Source organism: Diabrotica undecimpunctata, chromosome 1 (assembly GCF_040954645.1).
Source record: "Diabrotica undecimpunctata isolate CICGRU chromosome 1, icDiaUnde3, whole genome shotgun sequence".
NCBI lineage: Eukaryota > Metazoa > Arthropoda > Insecta > Coleoptera > Chrysomelidae > Diabrotica > Diabrotica undecimpunctata.
In genome coordinates, this window is record NC_092803.1 from 51,438,892 (window position 1) to 51,460,234 (window position 21,343).

The following is a 21,343-nucleotide window of genomic DNA, read 5'->3' on the forward strand; positions in this document are numbered from 1 at the left end:
TGTTAAAAGGAAAAGAGAACATCTTAAATAAGTATAAAAAATGTATTGGCTATTGGGAAGACAATCCACCCTGTCAATATACAACAAAATACTTTTGCATAAACCGTGTCTAATACCTAAGAGTAATTTGGACATCATCCAGCGATTCCAAAACAAAGTGCTAAGGAGTATTTTCAAAGTTCCTTATTACTATAGGAACAGTGACTCCATAAGGACCTATAAATGTATACTGCTAACAAGTCCTTTGAAACATTTGCAAAGAGTTACCAACAAATACTTCTTTAACATGTTAATGTTGAGGTTATGCAGTTTCTTGATAACATAAATCTGACTAGAAGACTCCAGGGAAAGAAACCCTTCGAGTTAGTTAAGTGAAAAGAAGAGTATACTGCAAGTTCTGGTATATGTTAATAATTGTGCAATAAATTAACATATCCTAGGGGATACTAGTGCGTTTGTCCTTAGGCTAAAGTTTTTAGTAGTAATTTATGCTAGAAAAAGTTACTCATTGTTTGATCAGATTGTAATGTTGTTAAGCGTCTTATTGGTGTTTATTGAAAAACACAATTACTTCTCATAGGTTTAGTTCCTATGTAGTTGGAGGTGTCGGTTTTATGATGCATTTCATTATTTGAGCTATAGATAAGTATTGATGAGTTACATTAGGTTCACTAATGGCTTTTATAATGGTTTTTATAATTTTTCATCTTTATTCTGTGGATTCATGGATGAACTAGGTATGTAAAGGTGATATTAAGTAGCAGTAAGGGTGTCTTAAAAAAAAGGAAATTCGAAATCATCTTGTAGGACATTGTTTTAGTTGCAAAATGTGTTTGTTTTATAAAAATACAACACAGGTCATTGCAAAATTAATTAAACTATATTTTTTGCTGCCAAATGCTTGCATTCATAAATTCTTCATTTCGGCCGGGCCAGTCTATCCCTGACTAACAAACACCCGTCAGAGGCTCCTTTCTAATTAATAATGGAAATTGCTCTCAAAATGTACATGTCGTTACTTCATCGGATCTCTCATTAATTCTAGTGTAATACAGCACTGACTGTTTTAACTGTACTAAATTAAATTTTTGGAGTCAAAATTTAATCTACACGAACACTAAAGTGGTGACGAAAAATCACCGTTAATTAAAACGTTTTGTCTACGTGTTGAACTATGACCCTTGCCGTTATAGTCTATTGAATTATGTTTTTGTTTCATCCAAATGGAAAATCCCACGTTTAACGTCAGATGTGTGCAAATATAATGTGTACAATTTTATAGAATTAAAACAGTTTCAGTCCGCTTTTTCGCTTTTTAATTTGATTGAATTTGAAAAACATGAACCTTTGCAAACTGCCTCATAGGCTTCTGGAAAAGTTAGATAAACATTTTAGTATAATTTTAATCGTATGAGCAGTGACGTACCTAGAGGGCGGAAGAAGGGGCGATCCGCCCTGGGCCTCTGATATGTGGGTTCCTCCAAATTGGCATAAAAATTAGAAAATGACGAAAAAAAGTTTTTTTAACATATCGTCGTTGAAGAACCAAAACCGCATAAGTGCCAAAAAGGTAATTTTTCAGGAGCCAGTAAAAACTAATTAATTAGAAAAGTTATCAATAAAATAACACAATTTTGACCTAAATGATTAAGTTCTTAATTGTTTAAAAGGTTATATCACTATATAATTGCAGTTTGTTTTGTTACTTATGCGGTATTTTGTATTATACATTTATAGAAAAGTAAGATAGGTAGTTTTGTGTCCTACAAAGTAAATAAACAATTTACAAATTTAAGGAGGTATTTATTTGTTAAGCAGAAAATAATATAGATAATGAAAAAGATATTTTAACTATCCCTTTGATCGTGTGGCAGCTGATCGTAATACGAATGACAATCATGTGTCAAAACAAGTTTTAATTGTTGAAGGTTGTTCCATTTGGAATGGGTCAATTTTAGCTTCTCTTGGTTTAAAGGGGGAGCATTCGGGGGGAATGAATTATCATGAATAACTTTTGGTCTTCTTGGTAAAGCCAAATAGTCAAAATAGTCATCAAAATTCGTTTTTACAGTTATTTTGCCGTTACTATATTTTATGACCTTAATATCCACTACGGTTAGATCACCAGCTGATCTACCTGGTCTTATAAAGTCATAAATTAAAAAAAATTTTTGAGAATAATTTTTAAAAAACTTATAGTCCAGACTACATTTCAAATGCATCTATTGTTTTTCTGTTTTTGAGTCCATTGTCCAACTTTCACAGCCATACAGCAAAACAGAGAAAACGTAACATCTGATATTCGGATTCTGAGCTCTAGACTAAGGTTGATTTTAAAATAAGATAAGATTGTTGGTAAATAAATAATATAATAGTATAATAAGATAAGAGGTTTTCGTGTTCATGAGTATTTTTGTTGCCTGTTCAATTCTTGATAGAATTTTTTTTTTGGTTACACTGGCTGTTACTGATATGGTATGGAAATTTTTTTAAACAAACTGCCTTATTTTTATTTAAACTTGAGACAGCAGGTACTGTTTACGGAAAATTTATAACACTATTGTATGTGATTTGCTCTCTATAAATCATATCAGTTATATTCCTATTCGAAATCAATAAGTTAGTATGTTATTAAAACTAATTCTACCAAAATTTAACAAAAAGTGGCAAAATTGGGAAGCCCCAAAGATAAGAAGCCTGAGAAGAAACAAATTCTTGGTGGTATCATTCAGCATAATAATGAGATATGGACTAAGTTACTAATATATTGACGATCATGGGGATATCACAAATAAAGATGAGGCTTAATCTTTATGGCAACAGTACTCTATAAGTACCAGTGATAAAGACAAACATGTGCCTAAAAGTGAACAGATAAAGACTCAATAAAGATAACTTTATTAAGTTATATTATTATAAAAATATAATTCACGGTTCTTGTACCATCGAAATAAATAAATTCAATTGATAGATCCATAATTTCTAAGCTATAATTGATTGGTCCAAAAATATATAAGTTAGCTATTAGAATGGGTATTCTTCAAAACGAGATTCTTTAGTAAAAAATGTGAAAGGGGGACGGGAGGTTTTACGAGTTAATTTGAGTGTAGAAGCGACACATTTTTTCGCATTTTTTTTAGGGTCCCAAAAATTGACATTTTTAAAAAAATTTACCTTGTTTGTCTCGTTTTTAGAGATCAAATCTCTGACAACTGGTCTAATTTACTTTCAATTGCTTTTACTATGATATTTATGTTACTTAATTATTGTCAAGTATCTATTATTGTATTATTTTGATTATAAGCCTCTAGAATGCACTGAAAGTGAGCTAAAAACAACTACATGCTTTTATATTGTCCCTAGGCCTCTAATTCTCATGCCGTGATGTAGTTCATTTGGCGGTACCACACTTCGCTATGTGTTATTTATGCGGCTTCGCTGTATTCGCCCAAATCCTAATTTATTATCCGTCAGGGAATAACAAATACCCTATTCCACACCTGTGCCGGCGGGCCAAACATGCCAAACTTATTTTTACTTAAATGCAGTTAACCAATACTTGTTTTGTAAACACAAAGTGACTTAAAGACCGCGTAGAAGACGCTGGTGAATGATACACCACAAATCAAAGCGAAACAGGTACGATAGTTGTAAATAAACAAACAAATTTGTCGAATTAATGGTTCAAAAATAACGACAACTAAAATAAAGTTAAATTAAGATAAACACCGAGACAACCGCCTGCCGGTGAAAGTGAAGTGTGGGCAGTCGACACATATATTCGGCATGTATTCGGCTTTAAAGTATCAAAAAAAACGACAAGTGGACGAATAGGTAAATTTGCTATCTTCAAGAGTCACAACCTCTTTCTTGATACAAAAGTAAGAATGCTGCGATGCTACGTCTTCTCTGTCATTTTTTATGGTGTTGAATCGTGGACCTTAAACGAAGATATGTACAGAAAACTGGAAGCATTTGAGATGTGGCTATATTGGAGAATACTTAAGATCCCGTGGACTGACCGAGTCACAAATGAGGAGGTCCTCAGAAGAATAAATAAGAACCGAGAGGTACTGACCACCATCATATCTCGAAAGTTACAATTCTTCGGACATATTACGCAAAATGAATCCAGATATATTCTCCTTCAAGCAATCCTACAGGGAAAAATATTTGGAAAATGTGGTCCAGGAAGAAAAAGAACAACTTGGTTAAAGAACCGCAGAATCTGGTTCAATACAACATCTGTGCAGCTTTTCCACGCTGCTGCACATAAGATAAAGATTGCCGTGATGATCGCCAACATTCGTAACGGATAGGCACATCAAGAAGAAGAAGAACCCTCCACACTTCGTCTTATTCGACCGAATGTGGCGCATAACGAATAACACATAGCGAAGTATGGTACTGCAATTACGATCGAGTCTATGGCATTTTACACATGCGTTATAATTTAAAGCATACTAAATAAGTCGGAAATAAATAGAATGTAAAATGTTAGTTTTGCTTTAATGGCGGCACCACACTTCACTGTGTTATTCGTTATGCACCATATTCGGCCATATAGGACGAAGTGTCGAGCGTACATTTGTCAATTATTTGCTTTATTCGCAAGCATAAGTAATAACTCGAATAGCAAATACGCTTATTCATCCACTTGAAGGTTTTTTGACACACTTCAAAGGACACGAATAAGCCGAATGCACGCCGAATATATGTGTCGACTGCCCACACTTCGCTTGCATCGGTGATTGTCTCGATATTTATCTTAACCTAAATTTATTGTAATTTCCGTTATTTTGAACCATTAATTCGACAAATTTGTGGGTTTATATACAACTATATTTAAATACAACTATTGTATCTATTTCTCTTTGATTTGTGGTTTAAGTAGTGTAAAATGGAAGGGGAACAAATAAAAAAGTAACGAGATTTCTGTATTTATACCAGATGTAACCTTGCATTGTGTTTACACAAGTATTGGTGAACTGTTAAGTAAAAATAGGTTGAACCGACCGTCCATTTCCATTTTGGTTCTGCCAAACACGCATGACGCAATTATTTGTCATGTTTTGCCCACCCGCACTTAGCGGAGTGAGGTGCCGTCATAAAATTTTATTACAGAATTACAGTTACATTTCAAATAGCTTAATAAAATTTATTAATATCATTAGTGAATAATAAATAAATAAACAATTTATAAAAAATATGATATATCCAACAATATTTACCGTGTGTTGATATAATAGGTAACAGTAGAATTATTTAAAGAATAAAACATTATTTAGCTCAAACAATATTGCTGCGGGATTTTAAACGTATGATTTTCGTTTCTCATATTTCATTGTCATCACCTTCAGAATCTGAACTATTATCTCAAATAATAATTATTGCAGGTTCGATATTAATATTAGTAATATGACTTATTTAACAAAACTCTATGAATAGTATTCCACTTGACAATTATTCTTTGTTACAGAGATGCAGTGATACCAGAGTTTCAGACAAAAGAATCTTTTTCACCTTCGCTAGAACTTTGCCACCATCAAGCAAGGTTTCAAAAAGCGTTGTTGCTCTCCTTAGAGCCTTTGATTGGCATACATTTGTTGTTGTTTCTGGATCTCATCCAGCTTCGGGAAGAGAAGTTCAGGAAGCGATAGAGGTAATTAATATGGTTTTGTTACGTATTTTTTTTTATTACAGTTTGAAAAAACGACGAGTAAAATCTATTCTCGTATATATCAAAAAATATACGAGACTTAACAAATCTATAATGAAACGAAATCCATCTTTATTATACAGGGTGGTTGGGCGAAAACGAAAGCGAGATATTATCAGGAACTGCGACATTTTTGAAATACACAGCAACACGATTTTTGATTAAAGATTGAGGTACCTTTGGAGGTTAAAATCGCAAGATAAATATATGACTGGCATTAATGAAAAGTGAAACTGGCCTTAATAAAAAAAATTAGTGAAACTCCGCCTGAGTTGTCTGGTGGGTGGATTGACAACGGAAAAATGAATTGGTAAACGAAAACCTAAACATGAATCGCGTGCTGGAATATAACGTCGTGGAGAGGAAGAGACCAGGAGATCATAATAGAAACGTAGAAACACAATATTGACATCTGCGCAATCTTTGAAACAAAGAAAAAAGGCCAAGAAACATCAAAATACGGAGAGTTTACACTCATATATAGCGGAAAAGCTAAACAAGAAAGAGCACATTCAGGAGCCGGAATTTTGCTGCATAACATTTCTTAATGTATAACAAAAAAACAAAATTAGTATTGTTTATAATTACTTATATTAATTATAATTTGGGTGTCTCAAGCAGTGGATACAATTTGTCTCATTTGTTGTTGTCTGTACAAATTATGTAAGTGATACAATAGTTTTACTAATTTAAAATTGTATTGTTCTGTTTTTTTTAATATATTTGTTTTTGTTTTATACTTTTTATACTTTTTGTACTTTTTAACTGATTTTTTTTCAGCTTTGTCCATAAAATTGTTCAATAATTTTCAGTGACAATAAAGCATATTTCTATTCAATTCTGTACGATAAATACACGCAAAGCATCGAAGATATCGAATACATCAACGATAGGTTATTAATAATCTCTATAAAAATGCGTAACGTCACAAAACACCTGATAAGCACATATGCCCTAGAAATATCTAAGCCCACAGCAGATACTGAAAATTTCTATCAGCAACTACAAAAGATAAATGATAAACCGTAGATAACATAAATGCTAAACACAAAATTATCGTATTCGGGGATCTTAATGCAAGGACTATCAAAAGATATATGTTTACGCGGATGACACAACTATATGAAGTCAAGCAAGAACAGATATTGAGGTGGAAGAGAAACTATCGGAAGGTTTAGAATAGATTTTCAGGTACTATAGCGCTATTTACATTAAAGAAAAACTTGGTAATAGAGATACCTATGCAACACAGAATTTGGGAGATAGTTGAATATATAGTGGAATGGATTTACTCTGCAGCACTGTAACTACTTAAAATATGTGGGTGATAAATTGGACACGGTACCCGAATACAAACAAAACTGTCATGAATTGAAACATAAAGTAACGGCGAGGAGTAATATCCTTCGAAAACTAAAAGGTTCAAGACAGGCAGCGCAGTTACAGGTATTAAAAACATGCGTCTTAGCACTTTGTTTAGCAGCAGACGCATACGCGGCTCCTGTCTGGGGGGTCTCGGCTTATGCCAAACAGGTTGTTGCCCGTCTTGTACGACGTGGAGTTCAGATTTGGATTTTTACTTCACCTATAAAAATATTTGTAAACATTAATATGGTATTAGTTCTTAAATAAACTTACACATTAAACAATAAATAAACATTTAATATTATTTCTTTTTTAGGAACAATCTCTTATTCATGGACTTACCATAACCGACACAAAGTTGTATTCAGATTACATTCCGGAATATATTGAACAAATGGATCTCATTGTCGCTGAAACTTATCAAAGAACTAGAGGTAAGTGCAAAGTTAGTTCAATAATAGTAGAATAATTAACATATATTATATAATTATCTCATCTCATAAATATTGAAAACGACAAACCTATATAATGGCAATGTCAACGTTCCACAGTATTATTCTTACAAAATTTTATAAACCTGATTCACTCATTAGGTAACGTCAATCTACGAATGAAACTATGCAATCTGACACTACTAAAAACATTTAATTACCTGCAGTGCGTTCATAAATAGCAAGACAGAGTCAAACCAGTTTTTACATTAGTAAAATAGTTGAGTATTTAATGTTTTTCGTTTTTTCAATATTTGTATTGAATTCAGTATTAAATTAAAATAGTTAATGTTTTACGATTCTTTATTGCTTCCCGGGCATGCGTATTTCGAAGCTCCATAAAGTTTTGAAACATCCCCACATACGTTAAAGAAAGAAATATTTCAAATTCAGAAATATAAAAATTTAAATTGGATTTATGCCTTTTAAATTTGAATTTACTCGAAAAATACTTTTAAAAACTCTCGAAATTTCGTACATCACATTCGTTAGATGGTTAATGATAGTGATTGTAAAGTGTGATATATAACGTAAATAAATTTATTTAAATGGCAAAGTATCACAATATACTTATGTCTTCGACTTAAAGTAATTTCCAAGCATTCCTCAATTCTGAATAAGTCACATGGCGATAGTGTTATAGTACACAAACCCACTGCAGGATCATTACTTTAATAACGGAGTTAATAATTAAACCAACATTTTTACATAAATTTAAAATTAGAAAAATACATTGATAATAGGTTACCAGTCAAAAAGTGGCCGCAAATATTTTTTAATTCCAATTTATAAATTCTGGAACAAAAATTTTATTTCATTTATTTATGACGTATGTCCATGTTTTTTATATCAAAATAAAGCAAATAAAGCAATTTTTCTTAATATGAAGATATAAGATTGCCTGGGAAAACGGTCGCAAATTAGGGTTGCCAGCTGTTAAAAACGCGAGGTATCATAATGGATAGAATAAAATAGAATAAAACAGAATATAATAGAATAAAATTTAATAAAATAGAATAAAATAGAATGAAATTGAATAAAATAGAATAAAATTGAATAAAATAGAATAAAATAGAATAAAATAGAATAAAATAGAATAAAATAGAATAAAATAGAATAAAATAGAATAAAATAGAATAAAATAGAATAAAATAGAATAAAATAGAATAAAATAGAATAAAATAGAATAAAATAGAATAAAATAGAATAAAATAGAATAAAGTAGAATAAAATATAATAATATATATAATAGTAGAATAAATATAATAATAATAAAAGGGAATAAAATAGAGTAAAATGAAATAAAAAAAATCAAAATAAAATAAAATAAATTGGAATAAAATATATTTAAACAGAATAAAATGAAATAAAATAAAATACCGTAATTATATACAAAGTACATCCTGAAATGAATCCAGAAAAAAAATAGACTCCTATGGAAAATGTCCATTATGGTCTGTCTTTTGACAGATTCTTTCTTACTATAATAATTATTTTTTCATAACTATATGGAGGTAATAAGTTTTTATTATCTTTTTTTACTGTTTATTTTTTTAGAAATCCAAATTTCTATGATGCGCCAAGTTTTAAATAGTTTATCTCTCAAACTATAAAAACTAAAGTTTGTTTACGTATTGAGAAGTGTTGTTTCGTGTGTGTTGTTTAATAGTAAAAAATAACAATAATACTGTTATACATATTTTTGTATATACATACATATACATATTTTAATACCTTAAAAAATCAATAAAAAGTAATATAAATCGTCTGATTTTTATCTCTATTTTGAAATTAACTCTCAAATTCAATCGCTTTTTATCGGTTTTTCAACGTATGTTATATAGAATAGTAATTTGTTTGTTAAAAAAAAAACAAATCGATATTTTTGACGTAAGACCTTTTTATTTATCAGTACAAAATTGATATATGGGTTATATTAAATTTTACAGAAAAAAATACAATACAAATACAAAAAATACAAATAAAAAACATTAGTTTTAATGATTACTTCGTTTCTCAGTGTAACTATAATTTTACCACGCTACAGTTTTAAACTACTTCCTCATTACTTTTCTTAGTGTACTAAGTAGATTAACTGTCACTGTCACTCCGAAATTTCTTCCCTAGGAACATCAAAGGTACCGACAAAGCTTTGGTTTCTGGTTGAGTGGTGTATTTTGTGGTAAAAATATTACGCTTTGTAATATTTTTATACAAACGTATTTGCTTCGACAATAAATATATTCACTATATACCGACAATTCAGACATATAATTCATGACACGTTCTTAGAAACTCTTTCATATTCTCGATGTATAACATTACCATCTGCTTGAAAAAAAGTTAATACTTCTTTCTTGCAAACACACAATTCAAGCCATTTCTCCATCGACTACAAGGATTGTTAAAATGCATATTTCCACTTGCGTTCATATCGATCTTTGTGATATTAGAAAGCTATTGAGACGTTCTCGTTACGTTTTAGCGACGTTAGAACAGCTAGTTTTGTTGGATTTTTGCAATATTTATTGGTTTTCTCTTTGTGAAGGATGAACACAAAGGAAACTAAAACGTTGCTGCAGTAAATTTTTAACTAGTCTAAGAAGATTTGTTAGTGAAAAAGTAACTTTCCGTGAGTTGAAAACGGTTTTTCTCTGATGGTTCAATTTTGTTCGTTTTAATGATCAGGTAGATTAAATGACAAATACGTTAATGGGTAAAGTAAAAAAGTTTGTTTTATTTACTATCTTCAATGGGAATTATCGTCCGATTTCCTGATAAAAATAAAGAAAACTTTAAATTTAAAGTTGCCTTTAACTATAAATTTTCATTTCGTAATCAATTTAATTTTTTTTAAAAGCCCTTTTTAAACTTAGAGTGACGATCTTGGGAATTTAAAGTTGCTAAAGTTTCCTTTAAAGGGAAAATAAAGTAGTGTTCAGATATTCGACATTCTTGTATCTTACTTTTAAAGTTAACGGCTAAAGCCGGACTGAAACGACTTGTGTACTTGGCGAATAATCGTCACTTGCGTATACTTGCCATGTCGTGTAAGTGGGTTACTCGTACAATTATTTGTCATTCATTGCCACTCGTTGGTTTTCCATGTTGTCAGTAAAAATGAACCGAGACAAAGGGATCACGATTATTCATACACTTGCGAAGTACATACTTGACTATACTTGCAGAGGCGCTCAAACGAAATGTATAAATAATTGGCAGTTAATGTGACTATTCAGTTAGTTTTCAAAGACCTCAGGAATGTACAGACGTTTTATTTTTACATGTTTTTTTACTTGAAATGGAGTGGACAAATGACGTTGTGTTGCAGTTTTTTGACTTTTATAAAAATGAGCCGGTCATTTGGATGACCAAACATAAAGAACACAAAAATCGTTATGTAGTTAATGATGCCCGGAAAAGAATACAAGACAACATATCTGTCCAGTGTACTATAAAACTATAAATGAACTGAAGAAAAAAAGATTCGCTAATAAAAAAAGATTCGCTAATGGCCACATGGCCTGAAGGTTCTTGTTTGAGATCCTGCAACACATAAGTGGCTCTGTATCTACAAAAAAGATTTATATATATATATATATATATATATATATATATATATATATATATATATATATATATATATATATGTATAGAAGCTGAATACATATTCAGTTTGTGTATCTACAATGCTGTTTTAGTTAATTTTAAATACAAGTACTTATCTGTTCCGACTCTTATTTAATCATAACATCCACCATCTGCTTCCCTCTTTTTTTTTTAAATTTAATTAAATAATCAGAGCTCATCACAACAAAAGCTACGAAAGCAACAACGAGATTTTCCCGAAGACCACTTTCCATATTGACTGTCACACCCCTAATTCAGTTGTCAAGGTTTTTAAGAATAGTTGCGTGTACTTGCCATGTCCGTTCACGCTTATGTATACTCCATTCCACGAATATACGACTGTTTTAAATTCGCTTTAAGGTATCGATTTAAATGGTTCAATGTGATGAATTGTACAATAGTAAATTCTCCCAATTTCTTTTCATGACAGATATAAACCTTAGATTTAAATATGAAGTTATGATATAAATATAGAGTTAATAGTTTATAGAACAGTAATTCAGATTTTGAGTATTTTAAGTATATAATTACTATCATTGAGTTTAGTATTGTAAACAAGTTGGTTTTTGAATTAAGTTATTTAAACGAAGTGTAACAATACTTAAGTGATCAAATAGTGTAATTTATTTAGTCGAATATTCAGTTAGTATTAAATAGTATTAAAAAAAAAAAAACAAAAAACTTACTTATTCTCTTATTCTCCTAATCTCCTAAAACTATCATCAACGATCAGATTCACGGCCATAATAAGTCGGCGATATAATATGAAACTGTATATAAATTTTCGTTACTTTTTAATATCTGTAACAACTTGTTACTTTTACTATCAATACCCAATAAGCACAAGTACGTACATAAGACAAACTAAGTACGTACTGATGGGACATAAAGTATGTACAATGTACGTACTTTGCTGTACGAAGTACGTACTTAATACGTATATAAGACGTACATTTTCCAAATTATGGTACATACCTAGTACGTACTGAAGGTACGTACCTAGTACATATGGAAAGTATGTAACTGGTACATACTATATATATATATATATATATATATATATATATATATATATATATATATTATGTACATACTATACACACTTATTATGATTTATGTAAATAAAAGTAAATATAGGTGAATATATCTTTTTTATTCATATTTGAAGTACAAAACCAAGCAAAATTTATAAATCTTAAAGTTTACCAAATGGTTTTATTTTAAATATACTTCCTCACCCACAAAATATATTTTTCAGTATGACTATATAAGTTAAAAAACACTCGACTGAATAAGATAACAGGAAACCACACTATAAGCACCAACACCAAAAATAAGTAAAAAAAATCTAAATGAATGCATTGAATTATCACATCAAAACTGTACTCCAAATTAGGTTAGATTAACATAACCTAACATAATAAATATGTTTAGCTCTTCTTTCTCCTGGTACATACTTAAGACGTAATAGTACGTACTCTTCTGTACGTACTGGTATGTACCGCAGTGTACGTACTTAAAACGTACATTTTACGTCATGTACGTACAGTACCAAAATTGTACGTACTTAAAACGTACTGTGCCGTTTGGGTAGCCGGTATGTTATACCCGTTACTTTCGGAACTTTTAAGAGTACATCCACTCAAAGCAAACAAATATTTAAAACTAACAAAGTGAAATATTAGATTCTTTTTCTGGTTTCTGAACCATCGATCTGCCAATTTCTTTTCATTTATATTAAAAATAGTATATTTCTTTTTATTACAGTTGTAGTACCTAATAAAGTAATAAAATAGTGTACTATCAAAGAAACCCGGCACGTCTCTTTGGTGTTTACATTTTACAAAAAGCTTACCCAAATGTCTGTCATTATATTTATTTATAGTAGCGTTTGTGTAAAAATTTTTGTTATTTTCGGATTAAATTTCACAATAAATTTTGCGTCTATCTGAACATCTATTAACTGAAATAATTTTAGTTTAGATGTCATAGTTTTTATTGGAATAATGATTAGACCAATTTACCTTCATACTTTTACTTGCACAGTAAAATATTCGTTGTCGAAGTAATCCAAAACAGTCGTATATTCGTGGAATAATCTATACTTGTCAATTGTACACGTCGTGTGAGTGCGCTGCTTGTCATCGCAAGCACAAAGCTCGTATGCTTGCAAAGTAGGTAAATATTTGTGTACTTGCTAAGTACATGAGTCCTTTGAGTCCGCCCTAATAAGAATATCACTATATTCGTTGAAAATATATTACCTTTAAACATATTTGTAATTTAAAAGCACAATCATGCAAAACTTGAAACACTTTTAGTTTAAGTTCATCTGCTGAAGAAGAGTTTATTTTAGTTATAAGACCAAAAACTTACAGACTAAGAACCTACTGTTTTAAAAAAATATTATGATCTCGATTTTTAACCTACATCAAAGATGTAGTTCAAGAAACCAGACAGTTTTGAGTCTTTTACATAAAATGGAAAGCCAACTCACTTTGTTTACTAACAGGTAAGTGCTAGTAGAATCATAAAAAGAGTATCCATTGCAATTGCATCCTAACGGTCACGTACATTTATAAGCCTAAGAATCCCCAAGAGATAGACAAAGCTATTGAAGATTTCCATAAAATTGCTGCATTTCCTAGAACAATTAGTGTAATTGATTGTCCCTTAAAATAAATTCTTCTAATGGTCAAGATGCAGAAATTTTAAAATCGAGAAAATCATTTTTTCATTGGAAATCATTTCATTTCACAGCATTAAAAATTGGTGACCAAATGAAATGAACTGAAGTGAAATGTTGTACGGTGACCAAAATCTGTACATGTTCAGATAATCTATTGTAGCGTTTTACCAATAAAACCAGCGATTCTAATTGATGCAAATTTATTTATTCATAACCTTAGAGTATGAATATCTTATCAAACTAAAATAAACTTAAAAAATTAATTAAAATCCTTTGTAAAAGGTATATATTAAAGTAAATTAAAGGTATTAAATATATACCTTTTACAAAGGATTTTAATTAATTTTTTAATATATGGTATACAGCCAAATACAGGAACGTAGATTCCTTGTGGATTTTAAAATAAACTAATATCAGCGCTGCTTATAAAGTATGCCAATTTTAAACTTATAATGGGCTATATCTCACGAAAAAAAGATGATATCGAAAAATGCTTGAAACAGTTTCTGGGATAGTAAGGGGGAACTAAAATTACATGAAAGAAAGCCCCCTAGGGGGTTGATGGGGGCATCAAACCCCTAGGCCCCACCCACCACAACGAAAAAAATTTAAATTGCAAACCTCTGCTTATAATACAGCATTGAAAAGACTATAAAAATGCTATCCAATGGTATAAATAATAATTATACAGGGTGAAGCAGTACTTGTGAAATTTTAGCTTAAATGGAAAATTTAATGAGGTTTTTGTTGATTCAGTTGATGACCCTGTATAATTATTGTTTAATAATTATTTCTTCTTCTTCTTCAAGTGCCCTCTGCGCTACGGAGTTTGGCAATCATCATTGCTATCGTATCTTTGAAGCTGTCGCTCTAAATAATTGGTTAGATGTGCACTGAAACCAGTCTCTTAAATTGCGCAGCCAAGATATACGTCATCTCCCCACGCTTCGTTTGCCCTGAATCTTTCCTTGGATAAATAATAATTATACAGGGTGTTAATATCAGCCAACCTACTATGCCTTTTGTATTTATAATGCTATCTCCCGGAGTATTATTTTTAATGGTAAGTGCCCGTCGGTTTTTTTTAAATAAAAACTTAATTTGCCGTTTTTGTAAAACATGTTGAAAACATCTGTTTTTTGGGTTCGGTGAGATTTAATAATTTTTGGTTTATTTGAGAATTTTAAATGTCATTAGTTTTCATCATTTGGTACGATCGGTACTGTCATTCAGCTGTAGTTGTCACGATGGTTTACACGCGTGGATCATTTTCATATTTGCCTCTTAAAACCAGTGTTATTTACGAACACCTCAATTATTTCATAAAAGGCATCCGAACAAAAATGTAAGTCACGTGTACGTCCGCGATTTAGTTGAAAATTTTAGAGAAACGGAATCAGAGCAAAATAAAAAAAGGGATGCCCCAACATTACTGAATGAAGCATCCCAAATTGAGGCCCTTGAAAATTTTGCAATAGAGTCTACTGCATCAAAACGTCAATTATCTGCAATAACAGGACTTTCACATAAGTCGGTTAGAAAGGTGTTGAAATAACATAAGTTTCACCTGTACAAAACACAAATTCTTCAAGAACTAGGCGATGATGATCCAGACCGACGAATTGAGTTTTGTGAACTCATGACTGAAAGAATTCGCGTTAAACAGAAAATGTTAAAAATATTTGTTATACTGATGAATATACTTTTATGCTGAATGGTAATGTAAATAAACAAAACTGTCGGTACTGGAGTGATGCGAATCCGCATCGATTCGGAGAAGATCACACTCAATATCCTGAAAAACTGAATGTTTGTACAGGAATATTAGGCGATGCTATAATTGGCCCCTTGTTTATACCAGGCAAGTAACAATTTTTATTTTGATATGTTGGAAAACACCATCGAATCTTTAATTGTGCATGAATTAGAGAACCAAAGGAACGATCAAGGCAACCTAGCTCTAGACGAAGATTTGCTGCACTTCCAAAAAGATGGAGCACCTCCTCACTATGCAGCCTCAGTTAGGCACTGGTTGAATACTAATTATCCGACCAAATAGATTGGAAGGAGAGGTCCTATTGAGTGGCCACCGAGGTTACCAGACTTACCGCCACCTGAATTTTTTCTATAAGTATGTCGCGTTATTACTAGAACACCATTTGCCAAAGTTCGTGTAGAATTTGAAAATGGGCTGTACTATTGTTTACAAAACAACGCAACCCACTTTGAACATTTACTTAATTGAACTTTAATCAAATGAAAGGCAGATATCGAGCACAGTTTATTAATTAAATCTTGCCCAAGTACTTTCACTCCTAGAGTATTTTCAGGGGATTTTCGTCAAATTTTGGCCTATCTAACAATCTATTGAGAATGTCATAAACATAAAATTATACATTAAGACTATACGACACAAGGATAAACAGTTTAAAATTTAAAAAAACGGCGAAGCTACATATTGGCTGGCATCAGGAGAGAGAATAAAATAAAATAAAGTAGAATACAATAAAATAAAATAGAATAAAGTAAAATTAATTCTTAAATTCGACGAATATTAATCGACTGGTTGGTTTTTTATTTTATTTTCTTATTTTATTCTTTTATCATATTTTTTTTATGTGGCTTAATATATTATTCAAAGACATTTCATGACGCTGTATGAGTTAGACAAATTATATGAAAGAGTTACAACTTAAATATTATATCATTTATTTTATATATAATTTATCTAACTTTGAACTTTTAATTTTAATCTAAATTCTACATACGCTACATCAAATAAACAGCTTATAACGGACTATATTGTATAGTTTCCATCAGGCTGGATATAAACATTCCCACTGATATATTTTATATTGCTTCAATTTACAGTTGTTATTAAATTAACATTTTATATATAATATCAACTTTCTGACTCAATTAAAGTTATAATTGCTTGCACAATTTAATTTAATTTCGTTTTGACTTTAACTCTTGTTTTGTATGGTATATTCATTTTTCGTTTCATGTTGTTTTTAGCTTTTAGTTTTTATTAAAAAAATGACCTTTGTACTGTGACCTGATGATGTGGCATATATTGTAAGCTTCGAATGCGGTAGCCTACAATTTAATTACAATAACAACTACCTAGGATTGTGAGAATTAACTATATCCTATACTATATCGGCACGCTCCATTCGTATTTAACACTTACTTGATTTGGCTAATTTTGTGACAAATAGAATCTCTTTATGTATAAAATACAAGACTTTAAAAGTACTAGGTGGGCGTAGTGCGAGTAAATTGCGTTCTTCTTTAGGTACCGTCTCCTCTAAGGAGGTTGGTAATCATCACAGCTATTTTCACTTTTGAGATAGATTGCAGCTCTGAACAAGTCGACGGAACTGCAATTATACCACTTTCTCAGATTGTTGAGCCAGGAGATGCGTCTTCTCGCAATACTTCGTTTTCCCTGTATTTTTCCCTGCATTATGGTTTGTAGGTTTATCAGGAATTATATATAGCCGTCTGGAATCGTTTTCGGAGGAGATTATTGGTGAATACCAATGTGGCTTCAGACCAAAGAGGTCAACTATAGACCAAATACATATGTTAAGAGGTATACATGAAAAATGTGTTGAATATAACATACCTATTTACAACTTGTATATCGATTTCAAACAGGCGTTTGATGGAGTAGATCGACAAAAGATGTTAAAGCAACTATCTATGTTAGGGATACCCAATAAGTTGGTTAAACTTATACGAATGACTCTGGAGGGTTCCAAAGCTATGGTGAGAATAGATGGAGATATGACGCAGGCCTTTGATATTGAAAATGGAATTAGACAAGGGGATGCCTTATCAACAACACTTTTTAATCTAACTTTAGAAGCTGTTGTTAGAAAACTGAATGTAAACGGCTGTATTAATACAAGATCTATGCATATATGCGCATATGCTGATGATGTTGCCATAATAAGCCGCAACAAAAGGGTATTGAGCGAAAAAGTTATAGAACTGAAACAAGAAGCTGCTACGTTTGATCTATATATAAATGAAAGCAAAACAAAATATATGGAGTGCACAAAATCGAATAAACATGAGAATCTGAAGGTAGACAACCATACCTACAAATATGCCTCCACTTTTCCCTACCTAGGCTCAATAATAAATGACAACAACAACATCAGTCAAGAAATACAAGTACGGATTCTTAGCGGTAATAAGTGCTTTTATGCATACAAAGACTTAATGAAAAGTAAGTTACTGAATCGTGAGTCTAAGCTGAGAATCTACAAAACAGTAATTAGACCAGTGGTCACATATGGATGTGAAACGTGGACCCTCTCAACCACTGATGAAAATCAACTGAGAATATTTGAGCGCAAAATACTAAGGAAGATATTTGGACCAACCCAATGCAGCGATAGTTCGTGGAGAATTAAAATGAACCACGAGCTGGATGAACTAATGCAGAGCGCAGATATTGTCAGATTTGTAAAATCACAAAGACTAAACTGGCTTGGTCACCTAGAAAGAATGCCAGATAATCGAGCTGTAAAAGTAGTCCAGAGATGGAAGCCCCAAGGAAACAGAACAAGAGGAAGGCCCCGTAAAAGATGGATAGACGACGTAGAGAGGGATCTTAAAACCATGAACATCAGGCAGTGGCGAAGGAAAGTATCCGACAGGGCAGAATGGAAGAACATTGTTAAGCAGGCCAAGACTCACAAAGGGTTGTAGCGCCATTAGAAGAAGAAGAAGATGGTTTGTAGCAACACATATTTATCCCCTCTCATAACGTGGCCGAGATATTGTAACTTTTTTATCTTAATCGTATTCATGATTTCGATTTCCTTTGTCATTTTTCTGAGGACCTCAACATTTGTTATTCGATGTATCCAACTTATTTTTAATATTCTTCGGTAGGTCCACATCTCGAATGCTTTAAGTCGATCGCTCACCTCTTTCTTTAAGGTCCAGGCTTCCACCCCATACAGCAGCACCAAAAAAACATATAAATGTAAAAATTAATGGGAAAATCCCAGTAGTTGGCCATTGTTATAATGTGGCCATATACCATCGTTAAAAAAACATACAGAAGTTAAAACACTTCACCATTGTATTTAGGTATATAAAATAAACATGTAGTTAAAACTTTTACAAGTGTCGTCAAAACTTATACAGTAGCAGCATACGTTTTCGATCTAGTCAGATTATCTTCAGTGCCTTATGTACTTGAAGCTAACAATGAAATTATGACATCCATATATGGGTTACATCTTTTCAAACTTAAATTATGTGTTGACTCTAGGTCGATGGCAACGGATAAATTTACTGCTACTGTATAAATTTTGACGACACTTGTAAAAGTTTTAACTACATGTTTATTTTATATACCTAAATACAATGGTGAAGTGTTTTAACTTCTGTATGTTTTTTTACATATGAATGTAATATTCTTATTATAAATTGCGGTACGCTTGATTAATTAATTCTCTGCGCCAAACAAGCATTCTTTTATATTACACAACCATCGAATCATCTCGAATTTCCTACTTCTTGCACTACCTGAATATATATTTACATATATATCTTATTAAAGCGGGATATTTCTACTATTGAGAGATTAAAAACTTGACACGGAACATCTGCATGAATTAGGAATAGTAAATTCACCAGTTTGCTTTTGTGATAATGTTTCTATGAGAGATTTGAATTATATTTTCCTGAAATGCACAATTAACAAGAGATAGAGATATATAGACCAATTAATTTTTTTTTATCTTAGGTAACATTGTTTTTATGGGTTCTGTTTTAATACATATATTCATTTTATTATGACTACCGGTGGATGCCTACCGGAGGCATTGCTGAACACCCGGGCTCCGCGGAGTACATTTTGAGTAACGCTTTCGTATTTAATTATTGGAGATAACCATACTTTTAGAATTGTTTATTCATGTTATCAGATTAAATTTTCTTGCAGTTATATTAAATTTAACTACATATTTTATCTTCAGTATAGGGTAATCTGATAATAATAGTAATAGTAGTATAATGGATATTTTCTTTATCCATTTATTACCCTACACCCACATCTAAAAATGTTGAGAATTTAGTCCATAATCAGATTAAACGTAAAAAGTTTTCTGACAAATGTCGGTTTTGAAAACCATTACCCGCTTAACAACTTGTTGGCTACACAATTTTAAAAATAATCTTTTTTGAAAACGATTTAGCAAGTGGAAATCAAAACATGAAGCAGTAGTAGTTAAAAATGTAACTGTCATTACAATCATTGTGGCTTAATCTCTTGTAAACATAATATTAAACTTAGAACCACAATATTAAAAAAATATGTAGAAGAAGCTAGAATTGTAGATAAAAACATTAATAAAGATATTTTAAAAGAATCTTTAGAGGAAAAAACTACGAAATCATAAGACGCCCTATCTTTTAACTCAATATGAGCTTATGTGTTATAAACACCATATAATAAGAAGCACCATCTGTAGTGATTGGTATTTTTAAAAGCTAGCTAATAGTTCAGTCGGGTGTCATTTGATCTTGCATGGTGAACTACCCCAAATTTTATTGTACTAACCATTAGGGATGGTTAATAGTAGAGTAAATTTTAAAATCGTGACTGAATCCAACTATTGCCTTAGCCGTCATTTTCAATGGCGGAGAACTGTTTTTGCTCTATACCTCCGCCATTTTCAACTTTTCGACAAAAATGGTAAGAATTGAAATTATTGCAAATGTGCTTTCCTATGATTTAAGGTAAGAGTTAAGGGAAAAAAATAGTCTAAGGGAGGGGAAGCATAAATTATTGAATTATTTCGTTGATTATTTACTTTAAGAAATGAATGTACATAAACAAAAATGTAGAGAATTATTTTTATACAATATTAATCTATTCGATTTTTTTTGCTAAAATCAATATTTAAGGTCTTTGGTCCGTTTCTATTAATTTATAGTTTGCTGCTGATGACGCCACCATCTAGAGTTCGTTAATCGTATGAGTCTCGTTAGTCTTGTCATAGGCTTAGAATCATAAATGTTCATTGTAGCACAAAAAATCAAAGAATTCAAAATTGTATAAGGTATAATTCTCACCTTTTTTGTTTATGTACATTAATGTCGTAAACTATAATTTATACTTTCATCACCTTCTACTATCTTCCCCATAACTCGAGAAATATGGACCGAACGAAAAAATTTACAGAGTAGAAATTGTAGGAAATCGCAATTGCCACAATTTAGGTCCTTAATATTTTGTCAAAAAGTTTAAAATGGCCGAGCTATTGAACAAAAGATTCCTACATAACCAATCCATCCCTACGGGGTCTTACGCTCGCGACTTTACCGCATACGTCATCATCATCATCATTGGTGCTACAGCTCTATAAAAGAGCCTCGACGTTCCCAAGTCTATTACGCCAGTCAGTTCTATCCATTGCC

General features: G+C 31.4%; 1 protein-coding gene across 4 annotated transcripts in view; it reads left to right on the forward strand.

Annotated features, from left to right (window-relative positions):
• The window catches only part of LOC140449253 (guanylate cyclase 32E-like), a 458,979-nt gene that overhangs the window by 227,900 nt on the left and 209,736 nt on the right, over nucleotides 1-21,343 (forward strand). For all 4 annotated transcript variants that reach the window (XM_072542462.1, XM_072542460.1, XM_072542461.1 and 1 more), the window contains exons 3-4: nucleotides 5,480-5,662; nucleotides 7,401-7,518. In XM_072542462.1, the coding sequence (XP_072398563.1) occupies nucleotides 5,480-5,662; nucleotides 7,401-7,518 (301 nt within the window). The remainder of the gene's footprint in view (nucleotides 1-5,479; nucleotides 5,663-7,400; nucleotides 7,519-21,343) is intronic.